Source organism: Phragmites australis, chromosome 8 (genome assembly GCF_958298935.1).
Source record: "Phragmites australis chromosome 8, lpPhrAust1.1, whole genome shotgun sequence".
Taxonomy (NCBI): Eukaryota; Viridiplantae; Streptophyta; class Magnoliopsida; order Poales; family Poaceae; genus Phragmites; species Phragmites australis.
In genome coordinates, this window is record NC_084928.1 from 6,126,550 (window position 1) to 6,149,170 (window position 22,621).

The window sequence follows — 22,621 nt, forward strand, 5'->3', positions numbered from 1 at the left end:
GAACACAAATGATTAGAGGATAAACTATCGTTAGCTGTTCATGTGCTATGTTTAGCCAGTGGATAGCAGGGAAGCCAGCAGAGTGTTGGACCCTAATCCATGACACTCACGGTGCCAGGTTAACACATAAAATTTAAATGATAATATTGTACCATTGTTTTTGCAAATAGGTCTTCTAAAATTATTGTATCCCATATTAGGTACACCATTATAACAACGAACATAGCGGAGGCGTTCAACAATGTCCTAAAGGGAGTACGGAGTCTCTTGTTATGTTCCATCATTGAGCTCATATTCTATAGAATGGCAGACTACTTTTGAGATCGTGATAATGCTGCTATGAATTCATATCCAGAAGGAGGAACAAGACACACTTTCATCGGATGAGGATCTACAACCTGGCCAACAATAAATTCGAGGTCATATGCTACCGTAAGTATGCTTCAGGGTATAGCGCAGGAGGCACCATGCAACAATGTTAACTTAGGCCTCACGAGCTGAAGTGCACATGCAATAAGCCAAAACTGCATCATATCTCGTGCTCGTATGTTGTCGGTGTATTCAGAACCAGGGGTCCCTAAGTCCCGAGGCCAGGCCGGCCATCCACCACATGTCACCACCCTGCAAGGTAAGAAGAAGCTAAGTCCCGGGAGAAGGTGTTCGGGGCCGCCGCCTCTGGTTCCCGAGCACCCTAGTTCCCCGATGATCCGCAGAGCCCAAATACCAAGAAGGAAGTGCTCGGGAGAGAGTACTCGGGGCTGCACGTGGCAGCCCCCGAGGACTCGGTGCCCCGAAGGTCCCACCGAAGTGCTCGGGAGAGAGTACTCAGGGCTGCACGTGGCAGCCCCCGAGGACTCGGTGCCCCGAAGGTCCCACCGAAGTGCTCGGGAGAGAGTGCTCGGGGCTGCACGTGGCAGCCCCCGAGGACTCGGTGCCCCGAAGGTCCCACCGAAGTGCTCGGGAGAGAGTGCTCGGGGCTGCACGTGGCAGCCCCCGAGGACTCGGTGCCCCGAAGGTCCCACCGAAGTGCTCGGGAGAGAGTGCTCGGGGCTGCACGTGGCAGCCCCCGAGGACTCGGTTCCCCGAAGGTCTCACTCAAGTACTCGGGGGAGAGTGCTCGGGGCTGCACGTGGCAGCCCCCGAGGACTCGGTTCCCCGAAGGTTCGCGCAAGATCATTCGACGACCCGAAGGGTCCCGTCGTCAGGGTGTCATCCAGTCAAAGGCCCAATGCCGCATTTAATAGGCACGCGCGGCCTGACATCCTGACATCCTGACATTCTCAGCTGCCCACGCCCCAGTGTCAGACCCTGCCATACACTGGCAGGAGGGGGGGCGTGGGTCCATTAAATGCACGGGTCCCGTCCCGTTTCATCCGGGTGTCTCGGGATAACGTTGCCAAGATCGAAGTGCTCCGTCTGCCACCCTGCCATGGCGGAAGAACAAGACAGGATGGGCGCCCCGGACACATCTGAGGCTGCCCGGCGGGCCCCCTTTATGGCACCCGAGGGCTTCCACAGTGGCGGGTGGTCGGATGCGCGCCGTATTTCTCCACCGCCCCTGTCACTTCGTCGAGATGAAATGATTACGCCTTTCTCCGTGGCACCTTGACATTCGCATCCCCTCTTTCCCATTCAGGATATGTTGAGGTCGGCGCGCCTATAAAAGGAAAGGATGGAGAACACTAAAAAAGGGAGGACCCCCCGACGAACAAGACCAAAGGAACCGAAAGTGTGTGAAGAAAAGGACGCAGACGCTCGAACCAGCTCAAGCCAAGCTAGAACACGAGAGCCTCAAGCTCTTTGTAAACGGCTCTCCCCTTAGAACCAGATACATCCTTGAAGAATTCCCTTCAAGGATAAATATAGCGCTCACACAGGAGTAGGGTGTTACGCCTCCGTGCGGCCCGAACCTGTCTAAACCCCGGTGCACCCATCTTTTCCTCGCATTAGGGCAATCATCTCCCGCCAGCCATCGCATTTATTTCCGTTCCCGCTTATTTCCCAAACAAGCTTTTCCAGGATCATCCCCCCGGCCGAATCTCTAAAAAGGGGTCTCTCGGGATCCCTGCGACAGGAGTTCACCCTCCGACAGCTGGCGCGGGTAGGGGGGAGTATCCCTGGATTGTTTGTTTTCACTTTTTTTTCCAGGAAAAGATGGCCGGCGGGCACCGTCTCCAGCGTTCCGGCTCCACTTCCAGTGACGGAGCGTTGCCCGACGACCGAGAGAGCCCCGTCGCTGCTGCGTACCAGCGGCAGCCGCCATCCACGTGCGCGGTTTTTCCCGCGCAAGGGGATCAAGGCGCTGGGCCCAGCAGGGCCGCCGCCGCCGCTGCCGACGTACTTTCCGACCCCCAGCAGGTGGTCGGATCCCCGGCCGCTAGGTCCGCCTCTGGACCACGTCGGGTGCCGCCTCGGCGCAGGCTCGCTTTCAGCGAGGCCAGCCCAGGAAGCGCGCTGCTTGCAGCACATGCTCTCCTCAGGCACCCGCCCGTTCAGGCCACGCCAAACACTCCGGAAGGCCGGTGGATACAAGATGTCGTCGCTTTGGTCGGCACTGCTCGTCGCCAGGTGCAGGCCGGGAGTCCTCGCGCCACTTCTCAGCATGGTGCCGCCAGAGCCGGCTCCTCAACGGGCAACACCCGCACGGGCCGAGGGGTCTCCAGGCGGAGCGCCGTCCCCCTGGCCGTGTCTGAAGCCCGGGACCTTCGTTTACACCTTGATGAGCGGAGGGGCCACGAGGATGCCCGAGTTACTCTCGAACGTCAGCGGGAGACCCGGCAGGGGGTTGGGGCAGAGGACCAGGCTTCCTCTCTCCCGGCCCGCGGCCACCGGGGATCCCCGGCTCGCCGCTTCTCGCCACCGAGGACCCCCGCTCGCGCTGCGGGGTACGGCACCGGTTGCCGTGCCTTCACCACCGAGCTCCGCCGGGTTAGGTGGCCTTCCAAGTTCCGCCCTGAGCTGCCGGAGAAGTACGATGGGTCCATCGACCCCGTCGAGTTCCTCCAGATCTACACGACGGCCGTCCAAGCGGCCGGAGGCAGCGAAAAGGTGATGGTAAACTATTTTCATGTTGCCTTGAGGGTATCCGCCCGCTCTTGGCTTATGAACTTACCCCCAGGGTCTATCGGCTCCTGGGATGACCTGTGCCACCAGTTCGTGGCCAACTTTCAGGGCACGTTTACGCGTCCCGGTTTGGAGTGCGACCTCCACGCCGTCCAGCAGCAGGAAGGGGAGACGCTACGGCGATTTATACAGCGTTTCAGCCAGGTTCGCAACACTATTCCGCGAGTGGCCCCCCATGCTGTTATTGTTGCTTTCCGGCAGGGCGTCCGTGATGAGCGGATGCTCGAGAAGCTAGGTACGCACGAGATCGAGACCACTGCGGAACTCTTCGCACTGGCCGATAAGTGCGCCAAGGCTGCGGAGGCCAGGGCGTGGCATGCTCCTCGCCCCGCTCCCGACCAGCCAAGTTCTTCCCGCTCTGATAAGCGGGAAAAGAAAAAGAGAAGGAAGCGCGAGGCCGCTCCCGTCGAGCCAGCCCAAGTCCCCGCTCACAGGGTGCCGCAAGAGCCCGATCACCGGCAAGAGCGTCGGCCGGGTGTCGATCGGCGCCCCGTCCGGGCCCCTGCTCGGGCTCCTCCTCGGGCCTCTGTGCCCGCGAGGGCCCCGGCACCGGCTAGGGCGCCAGCTCCAGCAAGAGCCCCGGCCCCTGGCCGAGCTCCTATTCCAGCGAGGGCCCCCGCTCCCGCGGGGCCCGAGCCAGGTAAATGGTGTCCCATACACCTGACCAGATGGCACGACCTCACGGAGTGTCGTACGGTCAAAGGACTCGTGGAGCAGCGCCAGAGGGAGCGCGACGAGTCCCGCGGAGGAGGCGATACCGAGGTCTTCCCCAACAACGCCGAGCTCGGCTTCCAGGAGCCCGAGCATGCGGTCGCCTTCATCGACGGGGGCGCTTACACACCCTGCTCGCGCCGTGGCATCAAGGTCATGCGGCGCGAAGTGTGCTCGGCAACCCCGAGCGAGGAGGCCACAAAACCCCTGAGGTGGTCGGATGCTCCGATCACGTTCAGCATGGCTGATCACCCCGTCAGTACTGCAGCCGTGGGACGGCTACCTCTGGTAGTGTCTCCCACTATCTGCAATGTTAAGGTCGGCAGAGTGCTGATCGACGGTGGTGCCGGCCTCAACCTCCTTTCCAAAGAGGCTTTTGAGAAGCTGCAAGTATCTTCCCGACGCCTAAAGCCGTCACTCCCCTTCTGTGGAGTAACTCCCGGGCACTCCCTGCCCCTCGGGCAGGTTGAGTTGCCTGTCACATTCGGGAGCCGGGACAACTTCCGCACGGAGTGCGTCCTCTTCGATGTTGCGGAGCTCCCTCTCCCCTACAACGCCATCCTCGGGCGTCCGGCGCTTGCCAAGTTTATGATGGCCGTGCATTATGCATACCTTACGGTTAAGATGCCCGGCCCCGCAGGCTCTATCTCCGTGATCGCCGACTCCGGCGGCGCCGTCTCCTGCGCTGAACAATCATACATGGCTCTGGTCTCAGCGCAGGCCGAGGTTGATGGCTCTACAGGGGGCCCGGGACCCTCTTCATCCAGACCCCGACTCGCCGCCGACACCTCTGTTCCAACGAAGGAGGTCGAGGTGGGCGAAGACGCTACCCAGGTTGTCCGTATCGGCAGCGACCTGGGCAGCAAATAGGAAAGCGCGCTCGTCGCCTTCCTCCGGGCTAACGTAGACGTGTTTGCCTGGCAACCGTCCGACATACCCGGGATCCCTAGGGAGGTGATCGAGCATCATTTGGCCGTGCGTCCGGACGCCCGCCCAGTGAAGCAGAAGGTCCGGCGGCAGGCGCCAGAGCGCCAGGAGTTTATCCGCGAGCAGGTCCGCAAGCTCCTCGACGCCGGATTCATCCGAGAAGTCCTCCACCCCGACTGGCTAGCAAACCCAGTCATCGTCCCGAAGGCCAACGGCAAGCTTCGCATGTGTGTGGACTACACCGACCTTAACAAGGCTTGTCCTAAAGATCCTTTCCCCTTACCTCGCATTGATCAAATTATAGATTCAACTGCGGGATGTGATCTTTTATGCTTCCTAGATGCAAACTCTGGGTATCACCAGATTCGCATGGCCGTGGGGGACGAGGAAAAAACTGCTTTTACTACCCCGGTGGGGACTTATTGCTACATGTCAATGCCTTTAGGCCTGCGCAACGCTGGATCCTCTTTCCAGCGCGCTATTCGTATCACTCTTAACTCGCAGGTTGGCCGCAACGTCGAGGCTTACATCGACGATCTCGTGGTCAAAACCTGAGACCGCGCCACCCTGCTCGAGGACCTTGCCAAGACTTTCAACAGTCTCCGCTCTACCCGCCTCAAGCTCAACCCGGAGAAATGTGTCTTCGGGGTGCCGGCGGGCAAGCTCCTTGGTTTCTTGGTCTCTGGCCGAGGGATCGAGGTCAATCCAGAGAAGATCCGGGCCATCGAGCAGATGCGACCCCCGGTTCGACTCAAGGAAGTCCAGCGCCTCGCCGGCTGCATGGCAGCTCTCGGGCGCTTCATCTCCAAGCTCGGGGAGCGAGGGCTCCTCCTCTTCAAGCTTCTGAAGAAATCCGGTCATTTTGACTGGACGCCGGAGGCCGAGCAGGCCTTCCGCGATTTAAAGAAGTACCTCACTTCGCCACCCGTGTTGGTGGCTCCCTCTCAAGGTGAGCCCCTGCTACTCTACGTTTCGGCCACTCCTCAGGTTGTGAGCGTAGTACTGGTGGTGGAGCGCGACGAGTGTTCGGGGCCGGGTGCTGGGTCCCAGCTCCCAGAGGCCCCCGACCACTCACTTGTCCTCGTGGCTCCCCCTGGGCAAGGGGTCGAACCCGAGCATGCTGCTCTTCCCAGCCAAGGAATCGAGCCCGAGTGCCCGGCCAGCCCCGACCATACCGCCGACCCTGGGGGCTGTGGCAGCCCCCCGGGTAGGGCCACCATCCGGGCCCGCCGGGTACAGCGACCGGTGTACTTCCTCAGCGAGGTCCTCCGGGAGGCCAAGACAAGGTATCCCCAGGCGCAGAAGCTACTCTATGCCGTGCTCGTCGCCTCCCGGAAGCTGCGCCACTACTTCCAGGCGCACAAGATTTCGGTGGTTACCACTTATCCACTAGGACCCATTCTCCGGAACCGGGAGGGCACCGGGCGCGTTGTCAAATGGGCGGTCGAGCTGGCGGAGTTCGACTTACACTTCGTCTGTCGCCAGGCAATCAAAAGCCAGGCACTCTCTGACTTCTTGGCAGAGTGGACGCACGTCCCCTGCGTCGTCCCAGAAGAGATCTCTACCTATCCCGGGCGTGACGCGCCTGGGTACTGGGTTATGCACTTCGATGGCTCCCTCTCGCTGAAAGGCGCAGGGGCCGGAGTGGTTCTCACCTCCCCAACGGGTGAAGAGCTCCGGTACGTCGTACAGTTGCAGTTCCGCGCATCCAACAACATGGCGGAGTATGAAGGTCTCATCGCCGGCCTCCGGGCTGCGGTGGGGCTCGGGATTCGTCGCCTCCTGGTCAAAGGGGACTCTCAACTGGTCGTCAACCAGGTATCCAAGGAGTACCAGTGCACGGATCCTCAAATGGCGGCGTACGTAGCTGCAGTCAGGAAGCTCGAGAGACGCTTCGACGGCCTCGAATTGCGGTATATCCCTCGCCGCGACAATGCTCCGGCCGACGAGCTCTCTCGCCTGGCCTCCTCACGTGCGCACGTCCCTGCCGGAGTCTTTGAAGAAAGACTCGCACGGCCTTCTGTCCTGCCTGTCGAACAGGATGAAGGGGAAACCTCGAACTCAATTCAGGGGACCCCAGCGGTGCCCTCAGTGGGAAGCCCCGTCAGGGCGCCGCCGTCCGGCGAGTGCGCTGTGCTCGCCGAATGTTCTCAAGATGCCTCGTGGATGTCTGACATCCGAGGGTACTTGAAAGAAAAGTTCCTACCCGAGGATGAGGCGTCTGCCGAAAGGGTTGCTCGGCAGTCCAAACGCTATGCCATGGTAGATGGGAATCTCTACCGACGTAGCGCAGGAGGTGTCCTCCTGAAATGCATCTCTCGGGCAGAAGGCGGCGATCTTCTCGCTGAGGTCCACGAGGGCGAGTGCGGTGGCCATTCATCGTTCCGCACGCTGGTCGGGAAAGCCTTCCGGCAAGGTTTCTACTGGCCTACAGCCCTCCAGGATGCTTCCGAGCTGGTTCGGCGCTGCAGGGCGTGCCAGTTCCATGCAAAGCAGATTCACCAGCCAGCTCAGGCTCTCCATACCATTCCCCTGTCATGGCCTTTCGCGGTCTGGGGTTTGGACATTCTGGGTCCATTCCCCCGAGCAGTCGGGGGCTATGCATACCTATATGTCGCTATCGACAAATTCACCAAGTGGCCGGAGGCGGTCCCAGTCGTCAAGGTGACCAAAAACACGGCGCTCCAGTTTATCCGCGGCATCACCAGCCACTTCGGTGTCCCCAATCGGATCATCACCAACAACGGCACCCAGTTCACTAGTGCCTTGTTCGGGGACTATTGCGAAGATCTCGGCATCAAGCTTTGCTTCGCTTCCGTCGCTCATCCTCGGAGTAACGGGCAGGTCGAGCGCGCCAATACGGAGATACTGAAGGGCCTCAAAACCCGGACATATAACGTGCTCGCTAAGCACGGAAAGGGATGGGTAGACGAGCTGCCGGCCGTGCTGTGGGCCAATCGGACTACGCCAAGCCGCGCCACCGGGGAGACTCCGTTCTTCCTCGTCTATGGCGCCGAAGCAGTCCTCCCCTCCGAGCTCACTCTGGGCTCCCCTCGAGTGCATGCATACTCCAAGGGTGAGCAGGAACATCAAAGGCGCGACGACGTGGACTACCTGGAAGAGCGCCGGCGGCGTGCTGCTGTCCGGGCGGCTCGGTACCAGCAGAGTCTGCGGCGTTATCATCTGCGCCATGTCCGGGCCCGGTCTCTCGAGGTGGGGGACCTAGTTCTCCGACGCATCCAGTCACGCGAAGGAATGAATAAGTTGTCCCCTGTGTGGGAAGGTCCCTTCACCGTGATCGCGGTCCCCCGGGCAGGTTCTTTCAGGTTGGCGACGGAGGAAGGACAGCCACTCCCGAATCCGTGGAACATCGAGCATCTCCGACGCTTCTACCCGTAGATGGTCGTGCTCGCGGCTCAGGTCAGCAAGGCCGGGGGTTTCTCCCCGCCCGAGCAGTCTGAAGGCTTCGCCCCGTAGGGTAAGTCGTTGTCGCCCAACCTTGTAAATATTGCACATTAAGTATTTCAATAAGCAATCGCTATGTCAAAATACTTTTTCTGGATTCCGTATGTTTAATCTGTCTGGTGAGGAGCTCGGTTGTGCGAGAAAAAGTCCGCTCTCTCTCTTTTTTCCCCGCTGACAAAAGAATCCCGATCGGTATGCATGTGAGCAGTCGCTACTGACTTACGTCCGCCATGGTAGGCTGTGGTGTTCGGTGTCGTGACAGGCTCCCGGGCACTACCGAGTTTCGGGGTGCTCCGGGTAATCCCATCGCTCGAGCTGCTCGAGTAGTCCGGAGCTCGGGCCCCCGGAGCGGGCTGTCGGTGCTCGGTCTGGTCTGTCATACCCGGGCACCACCAAACCATAGGACCTCTGGGTTATGCCTCTGACCGCTCTTGTCCGCCGGTTTGGGTATTCGGGAGGTCTCGGGTCGAAAACGAGAGCAGTCTATAGCAAGTACCGCACTGACAGAGCGCACCAGACAAAGAAATCCTATTTTTTTCTCTTAAGTCACAGGCTGGCGATCACGAGCAGCTCGGCCGCGAGGGCTTCAATGCCCCGGTCTCTGGTCGGCTCCAGGGTCCTCGGGCGGTCCTACCACTTAGGCATGGGTGGTCGAGATCACCCGACCCTAGGAGCCTCGTATGCCTCTGGGCACTCAGGCGCTCCGTTAAAAGAATCGAGTCCCCGGGCACCCGAGCTCGGAAGCACATCCCTCCTGGATCGATGAGCCGGAAGGCCGACAGCTGTCCGGTGAGTGGTTATATTCAGACAAGTCTGCTTTAAGTAAATTTATGTCCTCGAGTCACTCTCGGGGGCTCTCGCGGTTTAATCTGTTCGGCGAGGTGGCCTCCTCGCACGTAAAACCCTGCCGCGTGACTACTTTTTCCCAGAACGACAGAACGGTCTGCAGAAAAGAGTAGCGTGCTTGCGATAACGTCTGACCGAAGCCCTTCGTGGTGATCGTGGTGTTCGGTCCGCTTTTAAGGACCCCGAGCACTACCGAGTCCTCGGGTGCCCTGGGTAATCCTATCGCTCGAGCTGCTCGGGTAGTCCGGAGCTCAGGTCTCGGGGGCGGGCTGTCAGTCCTCGGCCTGGCCCGTTTAAAGCTCGGGCACCACCGGACCGTGAGGACTCTTGGTCACATTCTCGCCCGCACGCGTCTCCCTTCTACTAACTGAGTGGTCGCAAAGTGAAAAAGTGTTCATCAGGCACGGCGTGTTCCGAGCGGGATCGATCCATCTCCCGGGCAAGGAAGTCTGTGTCTTTGTTCTTAACTTAGGCGATGCGGATTCGTGAGAGCTTGAAGGCCGACTGTGCCAGCAACAGCGATCAAGACAACTTCATCCTCAGGGACGGGAAGGTCGGGAACGGCCTGACTGAGTACTCCCCGGGACTTCGAAGTAAAACATCGGAAGAAGCATCGAACACACAGATAAACTGGAGTTGCGAGCCCAGGGAAAAACAGCCATTTAATATTCACAGGATATTCCCAAGGCATTTTCTAAGGGTTCACTCCTACATCTACAACAAAAGAAAAGAGGCTACAAAAGATCTAGTCGGCGGCAGAGGCGTCGGCTGAATCCTCTGAGTCATCCCCGGGGACTGGCGGCGGCGGCACCTCTCGCCTGAAGCCGGCCGCCACCTCGGCGGCGGTACTCCGGACCGCTGCCCGGGCAGCCTCCCCCTCAGCCTCGACCACTCCCTCCCGCGCCGGCTCCAGTGGGAAGTTCGGGTCCCTGCTTCGGTAGCAGGCCAGGACGTGCTCGGCCACTGCATGCGCCAAGCCACGTCCCTCCCGGGCGGCGAGTTCCTGGACCGCCCAAGGCAGGGCCTCGAGGCGCTCGCAGACCTGCTGCAGCCCCAACACTTGTCGTGCGGGGCCGTCACCCTTCGTGTCGTCGACAAGCCATCCAAGACCACCCTTCTCCACGGCCCGTCGCATCCGCCGGATTATGTCCTCCAGCATATGCTCGAGGTTGACCCGCGAGACAAAAGAGGTCTCGAGCTTCTCCTTGGCGGCCCGCAGCTGTGCCTCGAGTCCCTGGTCCCTGGCCGGACCGGAAGAACCGCCAGCCGCGGTGGAGGCGGCAGCCTGCTTCGTCTTGGCCACCATCTCGGACAAGGCGCGTTCGCGCTCGGCCAGTTCCGCCTCGTGCTTCGCGTTCTCCTCCACCCTGGTAGCCGCGGCGGCCGACGCAGCAGCAGCTTCGCCCTCTCGGCGACTCAGTTCGCCTTCTCGGCAACTCAGCTCATTCTCCCGCCGGGCCAACGCATCCTTCTGCTGGGCCACCGAATCCTCCCGGGCACCGAGATCCGACGCCGATAGCTCATTGTCCACTTCCCTGATGGAGACGTCCTCCTCCCAGCGCTTGAATTCTTCTCTGATCTTCCGGAGATCGTCTTCCCAGCGCTGGAGGTCGGCGCGCGTCTTCTCGGCCGCGCCCTCCCGGCGGACCAGCTCGGCTTGCCACTCCTCCGCAGCCTGCTCTCGGGCTACGACAGCCACCTCCCTCTCCTGCGCCTGCCCCATCCTGGCAAGGGCCTCGGCAGCTTGCTGCCTCGACGCCTCGGCCAAGCGGGCGGCGTCTTCTCGTTCCCGCGCGGCCTCTGCCCGCGCGGTCTTCAGAGTTTCTCGTTCCCGCGCGGCTTCCGCGCGGATGTCTTCTAGGAGCTTCTGCTCCCGCGCGGCTGCCGCACGGGCCTCCTTGTAACACCCTACTTTACAACCAAGCCTATTTATATAAAAAAAAGGAAATTTTGGCAGTATTTCCTCTATAGAGAGGTATAACTGACCAAAAGAAATATCACAGGCAGGCAGAAACAGATATAACCAGCATATATATAGAGTCCACCACGACGCTACCAGCGTCGTACCACAACATAAACAAAAACAAACGACAGACCATCAGACACACCACTTGTATACACCGGTTGAGCTATCGACATCGTGATAAGTTAGTGTGTGCAGCTACCGAGATCCATCCCCAAAATGCACGTCAACATCGAAACATACCTGTAAAAAAAACACGGGTGAGATTCGAAAATCTCAGCAAGTGAAAGGTACTTTAACAAAAAGCTATTTAGCCATAGTTGAATGTGCTAACAATTCTAAATAGAAACTAGTAATGAAACAAACCGCCAACACTAGGAGAAACAGTTATGACTAAGCAAGTCCAACGATAACATTAAACATTTTAACATTCGGTTGGTATAAGCCTTCAGAGCTGCATATATATCTATATACACGCTAACTAAAGGAAATAAGATTTGATATGAATAATTCATTGAATTTCATAAGAAGACATAACCATGCACATGACATGCTCTTCTCACCCTTACCCCTCCTCGGGTAACGTAAGGGTGTGCACCGTACCCCTCCTCGGGTGACATACGGTACTGTACCGGTACGGTCGCGGCCAGAAGACGACGACAAACTTCCAATGCATGAGACGTATATGTATGACGTGCTTCAAGCATAACCAACATAACTTCCGGAATATGCTTGAGACTTCAAAAAAACATTGCATACAACACTAATGAACAACTGCAGAATGGCATATCGTGCCTACTGCACTTCATAAATCAATCGTCGAGTAAACTTCTGGAAACGTAAACAACATAGTACTCAGCCCAGAATCAGTCATTCAGATTAGATGAATGCACTGTAATTAAAGAATATAGGCAACCCAATATTAGGTTAAAGCATAGTCATACAATACATTCACTTGCCTTTACCGACGATGAAGAAAATTCGATCAAGAACGTCCGAAAATAGTACCATCTGTACAAGCATACTATTAGAACTAAAACACATTTATAACACATAAAATATGAAGCGTCAATTCTACGTCTGAAAACGTCACGTATACGCCTACATTCCGAAAAACTGAACATACAATTGTATCACATAAAATGATACACTATTTTCAATTCAGAGTCGAACTAAAATCTCACTAATTAGACTTCGCTCTGATGATCGAAATAAATACTTCGACTCGGATATCGTATCTTCGAATCAATAATGATTATCGAAACGAAACAGACTATTGATCACATGAAATAATACGACAGGAATTGATTGATTTGATTTAATCAAATCACAAATATCCAGAAATTACCGAGAAATCACCTTCGAAAGATTGACGATGAATCCGACGAAAATCCGAAATTTCCAACTTTTCCCTTTTCCTTCTTTTTTTTCCCTTTTTTTTTCCTTTCTTTCTTCTTCTTTTTTTTCCTCTTTCCTTTTCTTTTCTTTTCTTTTCTCCTTTTTCTTCCTGGCTTCTTTGCTCTGCCGGCAGCTTGCTTGCTTCTTCGGTGCTGGCTGCTGCTTGCTTCTTCACGGCGGCCAGCACAGAGCAGGTGGCGGCAGCGCGCACGGCGGCGCGACGGCGGCGGCGCGGCGCACGCGGCAGCGGCGGCGCGGCGCACGCGGCAGCGGCGCGCAGGCGCACGACGGCGCGACGCTAGCTCTGGCAGCGACGGTCGGCGCGGCGGACGGCAGCGCGGCAGCAACGCGAGCGCACGGCGGCGCGACGCTCTGGCGGCGACGGCCGGCGCAGCGGACAGCAGCGCACAGCAGCGATGGAGAGAGAGAGTGTGTGAGAGAGAGAGACACGCGAGAGAAAGACGCGAAGCACGAGCACTGAAGAGTCTGGATGGATCGGGTTGAGGACCGATCCATCCAGTACTTATCTCTCTCTTTTTTTTTTATTTTTTTTTCAAAACAACGAACGGTCTAGATTTATTGGGCTTGCTACGGGTTACAAAATGCCCGGAACAGACATATGAATAGCAAAATGGGTTCGTCTCGACGAGATGAACGCAACCGCGGTCTCCGATCGTCCATACAGGCAACGGATCAAAAAGTAAAATTTTTGGTCAAATCTCTTTTTATTTTTTCTCCAAAAATTCGGTATTACATTCTTCCCCCCTTAAAGGAATTCGTCCCCGAATTCTACCGCTTCCATGGCAACTATGGAACAGAGGTAAAATATTTCAAAACTTATGACTCACCAGTCTCAAAGAGCTCAGGATACTCCTTGCGCATTTGTTATTCGAGTTTCCAAGTTGCTTCTCGTTCTGTTTGATTTGTCCAAAGGACTCTCACAAACTTGATAGTCCTCCCCCTCATAACTCGCTCTGAGGAATCCAGAATACGTACCGGGTGGCACTTTACGATCAGATCTTTCTCTATCGTGATTGATTCAACATCAATTTTATGCTCAGGGCCTCCCAGATATTTTCTTAGCATAGAAACATGGAAGACATTATGTACTCTACTCATTGAGTCTGATAATTCAAGACGGTACGCCAAACTGCCTACTCGGGCTGTGATTAGAAAAGGACCAATGTATCTCGGGTTAAGCTTCCAGACATACCAAAACGTACAACACCTTTGGTTGGTGATACCCTGAGAAGAACATGGTCGCCAACTGCAAATACTAAGTCTCGTCTCCGGACAACTACATAGCTCTTTTGTCGACTTTGAGCAGCCAACATGTTCTGACATATTTGGTGCACCTTTTCTGATGTTTGCTGAACCATATCCGGACCAAGAAGTGATCTCTCCAACAAAATCCCAACACAAAGGGGAAACACACCTTCGGTCATATAAGGTCTCAAAAGGAGCCATCCAAATACTTGCTTGATAGCTATTATTATAAGCAAATTCTGCTAAAACTGGGATACAAATTTGGAATCCCGATCTGAAATGATCGATTTTGGCATACCATGCAACCTCACTAGTTCCCTGATATACAAAGGAGCCAACTCATGTGCCGAACTGGTTGTCTTCATTGGAATGAAAAGTGCGGATTTGGTAAGCCTACCCACGACAACTCAAAAAACATCTCTGCCTCGAGGTGAACGAGGCAACCCAACAACAAAGTCCATAGTGATATGTTCCTATTTCCATTCTGGGATTTCTAAGGATTGCATTAATCCTGCAGGTCTTTTATGCTCAGTCTATACTTGTTGGCAGACACCACAAGCTGCAACGTACTTAGCAATATCCACTTTCATCCTTTTCCACCAAAATTTTTGGTTTAGGTCTCGATACATTTTGGTTCTACCCGGATGAATTGTATAAGGAGTCTAGTGGGCCTCTCTCAAGATATTCATTTTCACATCTGCCTTTTGTGGTACACAAAGACGTCCTCTGAAGCGTATTGCGCCATTATCAACAATGGTAAATTCCTTTGATTTTTTTTTCATCGAAGTCCTCTTTCGAACTTCTAAAAGAAGACGATCATATTGTTGAGCTTCACGTACACACTCAAGTATAGCAGATTGGATGATCATTTGAGTTTCTTTCTGCACAGTGCCAGCCAAGCAAAAAGATATCCCCATCCGATCCAAATCCGAATGGAAAAACATTATTGCTTTAGGTACACCTGTTCTGCTAAGGCGTTAGCTACAACATTAGCCTTTCCGGGATGGTACTAAATTATCAGATCATAGTCTTTGATTAATTCTAACCATCTTCGTTGTCTCAAATTCAGATCTCTCTGAGTGAAAATATACTTGAGACTCTTATGATCCGTGAAAATATCACATGACTCACCATACAGGTAATGCCTCCAACTCTTCAAGGCAAAAACCACTACAGCCAATTCTAAATCATGAGTGGGATAATTCTGTTCATGAGTTTTCAATTGTCTGGAAGTATATGCAATTATTTGATCTCCTTGCATAAACACACAGTCAAGTCCAATTCGGACAATATCGGTGTAGACTGCGAAACGCTTGCCACTCTCGGGCAAAGCCAGAAAAGGAGCGTTCACTGACTTATTCTTCAAAGTTTGGAAATTTATCTCACATTCATCAGTCCATACAAATGGAACACACTTCTCAGTAAGTCTAATCATAGGCTTTGCAATAAAGGAAGAACCTTGTATAAAATGTCAGTAATGGCCAGCGAATCCAAGAAAACTCTGAATCTCGGTTACATTGGACGGTCTTTACCATTCCGTTGCCTTCTCACTCTTAGAAGGGAAAACGAATCCAAGAACACACAACATTTCTGCTAATACTATACCAGCCAATTATGAGACACTCTCTTCGACTAGTTCTAAAACCAAGGCATTAATTGCCCAGAAACATCCTTTTTGGTGAATGCAATCACACCAAAAAAAAAATATTATTTGGCTAACTCCATAAACTCGGGTCGAAACCCCCCCAATAAGAATATAAACCTTCTTCACTTCAACTTCAACTCCTTCACAGGAAGGATCAATTTAAAACCTTTATGGTTCCAGATTAAAGAAACATCAACACTTCACCTCTTCTACCAACATCACTAACTCCCAAAAAAATACAAGTGCGGGTAGATCCACGCAAGAGACAGTCACAACGTTAAGATATAAACCTACAGTTGGTCACTCTCATCCCGATGTATCACCAAGTCTAGAAGGGGTGATCAGGAGATTACAACCACTTACCTAATTCAATCCTTCCAAACATCTAACGACTCATCCTTCATGGTACAAATTTAGATTTGCACTTTCCAACTTGAATACCAGAACACTTCCATCCAGAGGCACTTGGACCAATAGGTAAACTGTGTTGACCGGTATATTCAGAAACATGCCAAACTGGCATACTAAAGAACTTCACATCTTGCTCACATTCCCAAGACAGTCATACTATCGGTAACCACGCCACAACTTCTTCAAAGTAAAATTGCATGCAAAAACACATCCTCCTCAAAAGTTGAAAAGACATCGGTTAATCTAACCGACAAGATGATCGTTGCGGAAAGCTCATGGAGAGCGTTGAAAATATGACTTCTGCAACCTCAACCCTGTTAATCCAACTCCAATTTAGTTATTTTGCGAATTTAGTTTAGCAAGCACCATTTGCAACACCAATTTACCGTCAACAGGTTGAGCGTTAGCATACAATGCTTCTCTCCGGGTCCTTAGAAGGCATACCCTCTCCTGATCAACAACAAAACTACGGAGATACACCCCAAATGTTCATCCTCTTTCACAAAACTCCTTTAAACAGGGGAGCAACCCTTAGCTCCCAAACATAATTCTAATCTCAGCACTTAAATTCTGGAATAAACTCCACTATTTACAATGCTCTTCCCTCAAACCAGAGTTTAGATAAAAACTGATTTTAAGCTATTCTCAAAACACGTATTGACATCTTAGCGACCAAGTACGTAGAGTATCGCTTTATGTAACAGCAGATATTTACTCCCAATAGGAACAAACTTCCAGTATGCAAACCTACCCAGACATTTCCTGGCTAAAACTTCAGCTTAGAGAATAAACTGGAGCAACAAACACAAACCTGCTCCATTGCGGGAAAATCTTAAGCCAGGATCTAGCCACTTCTTCAGATCCACTCAATTCATGAAATCTAAGAAAGAAAGTCTCAAAGCAAACCACATACCAAGAACCACTCGAAGAATTGCTACAACAGGCTCTAGTGATACCTCCGGTTACTTAGCCAGGAAAGATTCAAATAACCCTTATCTTCGGAATCTACTCGGCGAGTAGAATTTATCAAACTCAACTACCAACTCCCATAACGACACGCCAACATAGCACCTCATAATGATGTTATAGGCCACAATTTTTCCGACAACCTCTAAACAACACCAACGCCCTAGGCGTCACTCCACTAGCGTCACTATGACGCGAATCAGTCGCTGCAACGCAATCGATGACTCCAACTCCCATAGCCAGTGGACTCTTCCACAAAGGCTAACTTAACAAAATAACTACCTCAAATAATCATTTCAAAACATGCATAGATATTCCAACCATAAAAGATTATTCTCAGATATTAAAGAAACTGACACATAAGGTATGTAAACATTTCAACTTAAACACGAGGTGTTAACTAATCCTCAAAACATCAACAACTAGGGTACAAGTCTAGCAAAAGATTAGAAAAACTCCCAGAACCCTATTAGGATCTCACTGTCAACACATTTTCACACAATCGGCAAAAAGATTGCCCCGACTCCATGGGGAAAAGAAATCCTACACCATTCTAATGGTTAGGTTGAAAACATTATCACCTTATCTTATATGGTAAGGCACACATCGATCCATTTCTCCGACATTTCGAGAACGAATAGTTAGGGTCAACGACATGGGGGCCAGTCCATCTCGTACCCCAAATATTCGCTCTGTATGTGGATAGTTGGATCGCAAACCTAACTCTTGGTCAACCTCACCTGACAATGCAGAAAAGGCATCATGGGGGCCCTCCACTTAACCTATCTGCAGTGCCATACAACAATTATACTATTGATCCTCTGAAGCTTCTCAGGTTCTAATGGCCAAGGTAACAAATTTAACGCCCTGACAATTTCACCATTCCAACGGAACTGACTCCAACAACTTAACAATATATATCAATGATAAAACACTAAAGAATATGTGGACAATCAAACAAACAACTTCAATAGTACTTATATGAGATAGTGAACATAAGCGAACAAAGATAAACAAGACGTATGCAATGCAATGCATCCCATACCCATCCTATTTGTGCAAGTGTGTCAGGTTTATCATTCAATTACCTAGGATCTAAAGCCTAGGCTCTGATACCAAGCTGTAACACCCTACTTTACAACCAAGCCTATTTATATAAAAAAAAAGGAAATTTTGGCAGTATTTCCTCTATAGAGAGGTATAACTGACCAAAAGAAATATCACAGGCAGGCAGAAACAGATATAACCAGCATATATATAGAGTCCACCACGACGCTACCAGCGTCGTACCACAACATAAACAAAAACAAACGACAGACCATCAGACACACCACTTGTATACACCGGTTGAGCTATCGACATCGTGATAAGTTAGTGTGTGCAGCTACCGAGATCCATCCCCAAAATGCACGTCAACATCTAAACATACCTGTAAAAAAAACATGGGTGAGATTCAAAAATCTCAGCAAGTGAAAGGTACTTTAACAAAAAGCTATTTAGCCACAGTTGAATGTGCTAACAATTCTAAATAGAAATTAGTAATGAAACAAACCGCCAACACTAGGAGAAACAGTTATGACTAAGCAAGTCCAACGATAACATTAAACATTTTAACATTCGATTGGTATAAGCCTTCAGAGCTGCATATATATCTATATACACGCTAACTAAAGGAAATAAGATTTGATATGAATAATTCATTGAATTTCATAAGAAGACATAACCATGCACATGACATGCTCTTCTCACCCTTACCCCTCCTCGGGTAACGTAAGGGTGTGCACCGTACCCCTCCTCGGGTGACATACGGTACTGTACCGGTACGGTCGCGGCCAGAAGACGACGACAAACTTCCAATGCATGAGACGTATATGTATGACGTGCTTCAAGCATAACCAACATAACTTCCGGAATATGCTTGAGACTTCAAAAAAACATTGCATACAACACTAATGAACAACTGCAGAATGGCATATCGTGCCTACTGCACTTCATAAATCAATCGTCGAGTAAACTTCTGGAAACGTAAACAACATAGTACTCAGCCCAGAATCAGTCATTCAGATTAGATGAATGCACTGTAATTAAAGAATATAGGCAACCCAATATTAGGTTAAAGCATAGTCATACAATACATTCACTTGCCTTTACCGACGATGAAGAAAATTCGATCAAGAACGTCCGAAAATAGTACCATCTGTACAGGCATACTATTAGAACTAAAACACATTTATAACACATAAAATATGAAGCGTCAATTCTACGTCTGAAAACGTCACGTATACGCCTACATTCCGAAAAACTGAACATACAATTGTATCACATGAAATGATACACTATTTTCAATTCAGAGTCGAACTAAAATCTCACTAATTAGACTTCGCTCTGATGATCGAAATAAATACTTCGACTCGGATATCGTATCTTCGAATCAATAATGATTATCGAAACGAAACAGACTATTGATCACATGAAATAATACGACAGGAATTGATTGATTTGATTTAATCAAATCACAAATATCCAGAAATTACCGAGAAATCACCTTCGAAAGATTGACGATGAATCCGACGAAAATCCGAAATTTCCAACTTTTCCCTTTTCCTTCTTTTTTTCCCCTTTTTTTTTTCCTTTCTTTCTTCTTCTTTTTTTTCCTCTTTCCTTTTCTTTTCTTTTCTTTTCTCCTTTTTCTTCCTGGCTTCTTTGCTCTGCCGGCAGCTTGCTTGCTTCTTCGGTGCTGGCTGCTGCTTGCTTCTTCACGGCGGCCAGCACAGAGCAGGTGGCGGCAGCGCGCACGGCGGCGCGACGGCGGCGGCGCGGCGCACGCGGCAGCGGCGCGCAGGCGCACGACGGCGCGACGCTAGCTCTGGCAGCGACGGCCGGCACGGCGGACGGCAACGCGGCAGCAACGCAAGCGCACGGCGGCGCGACGCTCTGGCGGCGACGGCCGGCGCAGCGGACAGCAGCGCACAGCAGCGATGGAGAGAGAGAGTGTGTGAGAGAGAGAGACACGCGAGAGAAAGACGCGAAGCACGAGCACTGAAGAGTCTGGATGGATCGGGTTGAGGACCGATCCATCCAGTACTTATCTCTCTCTTTTTTTTTATTTTTTTTTCAAAACAACGAACGGTCTAGATTTATTGGGCTTGCTACGGGTTACAAAATGCCCGGAACAGACATATGAATAGCAAAATGGGTTCGTCTCGACGAGATGAACGCAACCGCGGTCTCCGATCGTCCATACAGGCAACAGATCAAAAAGTAAAATTTTTGGTCAAATCTCTTTTTATTTTTTCTCCAAAAATTCGGTATTACACTCCTCCTGGGCGCCCGCCAGCTGCGCCTTCTCCAGTGCCAGGCGGGCGCGCTCGGCCTCGAGCTCCCCCTCCTTGGTGTTCACCACTGCGCCCAGCCGCCCAACCGCTACTTGGACACCTTTAATGGCGGCCAGGAAAGGATCGGCGGGCTGACCGGGCACCGGTGGGGCCCAGGCTTCTCCGCAGAGTGCCTCCAGGGGGGCCGAGCTCTCCGCAGGGCCTTGCACCGCCATCCGCCCCGGGCTCTGCCTGCCCGGGGTAGGCTCCGCCAGAGCCAAGGTCTCGGACGGCGGCCGCATTCCCGCATCGGCCGCCCTGTCCACCGGCCCCGGCAGAACATCCACCTCCACCGTTATCCGCCCCGGGCTCTCCGCGCCCGGGGTAGGTTCCGCCGGCGCCCTTCTCTTGGCCGCCGCCTCCGCCTCTCTTCCAGGGGCCACCACGTCAATTGGCGCCTCCGCCGTTCCTATGCCGGCCTCCGTTGGCGCAGTGGGCGGGCTCGGCTCTAGCCCTGGCGCCTGTTCTCTCTCCGTCGCAGCAGCGCCTGCGGCCGGCCTACAGGAGACAAGTGAAAATTGTCAAAACTTAGTTCGGGCCGAAAATGCCCATGGAAAAGCAAGAAAGAAGACTCACCGATACCGCCATTTGGCCGCTGGGAGCCTGATGTCCGGGTCCGGCGCCGTCGGTCCGGACTCCTCCCGCCGCCTCTTCCGCTGAGGGCTCGGCTGAGCCACTACGCGGGCCACGGGCGCCGTCGTGCGGGCCTCGGGTGCCGCCGCACGGGTCTCGGTCTCCGCCGTGCAGGTCGCGGGCGCCGATGCAGGCCCCATCCGCACCAGGCGCGGCTCCAGCACCGGAAATGCCGCCGCTGCCGTCGGTGACGGCGGAGAGTCCGGCACTAGGATCAAGGCCCGGGGACGCTTTCCCCGATCTCCCGGTGCCAACTCCTCAACAACTTCAGTGGCGCCCTCCTCTCTGGCACGGCGGCTGCCGCCTGCGGCGACCCCTTCACCAGCCTGCGCCGAACTACCAGCAACCTCATCGCCAAGTAGTTCCTCCAGCCCGGGGAGTTCGGAGGCCTCAGGACTCTGGCTTCTTGGCCGGTCCACGGGCCCCTGGGCATCGAACTCCGGCAGCCCCGCCATAATGGCCACCCGGCTGGGGTTGGCACAGAGCGCCATCTCCGGCCACGGGAGCTCCGTCCGGCTCATGTCCTCCGTTCCGGTGATCACTCGGGTCATCCCCCGCAACTCCGCCTGCCCCAGATCCCAGCTCACGCCAATCTGGGTCCTGGTGATGTCCTCCGGCCCGGTGTAGAACCAGCTTGGCCGGGCCCGCTCTCGCAAGGGTGCCAACCGACGGCGCAGAAAGTCCACAACCACCATGACTGAGGTCAGCCCGCCCTCGCGCAGTTCCAGAATGCGCTCCAGCACCGGCTTCAGTCTCGCATCTTCTGGTGGCGGCGCCTCCCACGTTGATCGCCGAGGTTCCGCCGCCTTCTCTGGCAATTCGAGGCGCTCGTGGGGGTCGATGTCGACGAAGAACCAGTCCCGTCGCCATTCCTCCCACTTGCTGCGCATCACCTGGGGAATGTAATGGTCCCCCAGGCCTTCCCGGAGCCGAAGGTTGCAGCACCCCGCGACGTCCGCCGTGGAGTGCCCCCTCTTCTTCCCCACCGGCCGAAGGACGAAGAAGTGGCGAAGCAGCGTCGCCGACGGCATCACCCCCACGAACATTTCGCAGAGATGCGCGAAGACCGCCAATGCCACGACGGAATTGGGGCTTAGGTGCACCATTTGAATGCCGTACGTCTCCAGCACTTGCAGAAAGAAGGCGGAGAACGGCGGCACTAGCCCCGCTGCCGCGAAGGAGGTGAAGAGGACGGTCCACCCAGGGACGGTCGTCGCCGGCGTCAGAGTCGCTGGCCTCACCGCCACAGCACCCTCCTGACCCTCCGGCACCAGCAGCTTCCTAATCTTGTCCGCCGCCTCCTCGTTCCTCAGACGAGACTCCGGCAAAATGCTGTCTGAAGTCTTGTCCCGGCGACCTCCTCCAACCCTCGTCATCTCGACAGGATGGAAGGTGTTTTTTGGTGGTGAAGGAAGAAAGAAGGAAGAATGCTCCGGTTGCCTGAGAATCCCCTAAAGGCTTCGGAGCACGAAGAAGGCAAGAGCACAAGTGCAGGAGAGCGTAAAAAGGGGAACGGACCGATCCGTTCCCCCTTTTATATCTCAAAATTCGAAAACTGCCGCCCGAACGGTTCGCTCGGTGAAGCGTCGCCTCGATCGGCGCAACTGCCAGGCGAATCTCTCGCCGATCGCGCGATGTCAGCGGTTGCCAGGCGTATTTTCCTCGATCTGCGCAGCGACCGCGCGTGCTGCCCGTATGGTTATCATACCCTTCGGAAGTTGTGTGGACACGCGTCCACTCATTTTCCCGTTGGAACGTACTTGAGGTCTAGGTCCGCAAGGGCCACCTCTCGAAAGCTTGCCACATGGCGTCCGCGCCAGCCTTGGCCTCGGTCGCGACGAAGGGCCCATTCGCAGTCTCCGTCCCATCGGCTACCAACGGGCCCGGGGGCTA

General features: G+C 53.7%; 1 protein-coding gene and 1 long non-coding RNA gene across 6 annotated transcripts; both read right to left on the bottom strand.

Annotated features, from left to right (window-relative positions):
* Nucleotides 1–10,984: 10,984 nt before the first annotated feature.
* On the bottom strand, nucleotides 10,985–15,982 carry LOC133926451 (uncharacterized). 2 transcript variants are annotated; one of them, XR_009911096.1, is made up of 2 exons: nucleotides 12,395–15,982; nucleotides 10,985–12,046 (listed from the first exon to the last, which is right to left on the bottom strand). It is a non-coding gene; the product is annotated as an uncharacterized LOC133926451 (long non-coding RNA). The 2 variants fall into 2 exon arrangements; XR_009911095.1 differs by having other exon boundaries at nucleotides 12,384–15,982.
* A 540-nt stretch (nucleotides 15,983–16,522) lies between these two features.
* LOC133926452 (uncharacterized) lies at nucleotides 16,523–19,815 on the bottom strand. 4 transcript variants are annotated; one of them, XR_009911098.1, is made up of 3 exons: nucleotides 19,267–19,613; nucleotides 18,477–18,918; nucleotides 16,523–18,150 (listed from the first exon to the last, which is right to left on the bottom strand). XR_009911098.1 is itself a non-coding variant. In XM_062372398.1 (3 exons), exons 1-3 carry the CDS (start codon nucleotides 19,797–19,799, stop codon nucleotides 18,106–18,108), a joined length of 630 nt encoding a protein of 209 aa, XP_062228382.1. In that variant the 5' UTR covers nucleotides 19,800–19,815; the 3' UTR covers nucleotides 16,523–18,105. The 4 variants fall into 4 exon arrangements, 2 of the variants coding, with proteins under 2 accessions (XP_062228382.1, XP_062228381.1); XM_062372398.1 differs by having other exon boundaries at nucleotides 18,867–18,918; nucleotides 19,267–19,815; XM_062372397.1 differs by having other exon boundaries at nucleotides 18,852–18,918; nucleotides 19,267–19,815.
* Nucleotides 19,816–22,621: the final 2,806 nt, after the last annotated feature.

Bases quoted from the DNA above. Each gene is read 5' to 3' on its own strand.
- LOC133926452 (XM_062372397.1), bottom strand. From the start codon at position 19,799: ATGGATCGGTCCTCAACCCGATCCATCCAGACTCTTCAGTGCTCGTGC. The intron at 18,919-19,266 runs GTGATTTCTCGG...ATGCCTGTACAG, and splicing joins TCATCGTCAATCTTTCGAAG to ATGGTACTATTTTCGGACGT. The intron at 18,151-18,851 runs GTATGACTATGC...TTTTTTTTACAG, and splicing joins TAAAGGCAAGTGAATGTATT to GTATGTTTAGATGTTGACGT.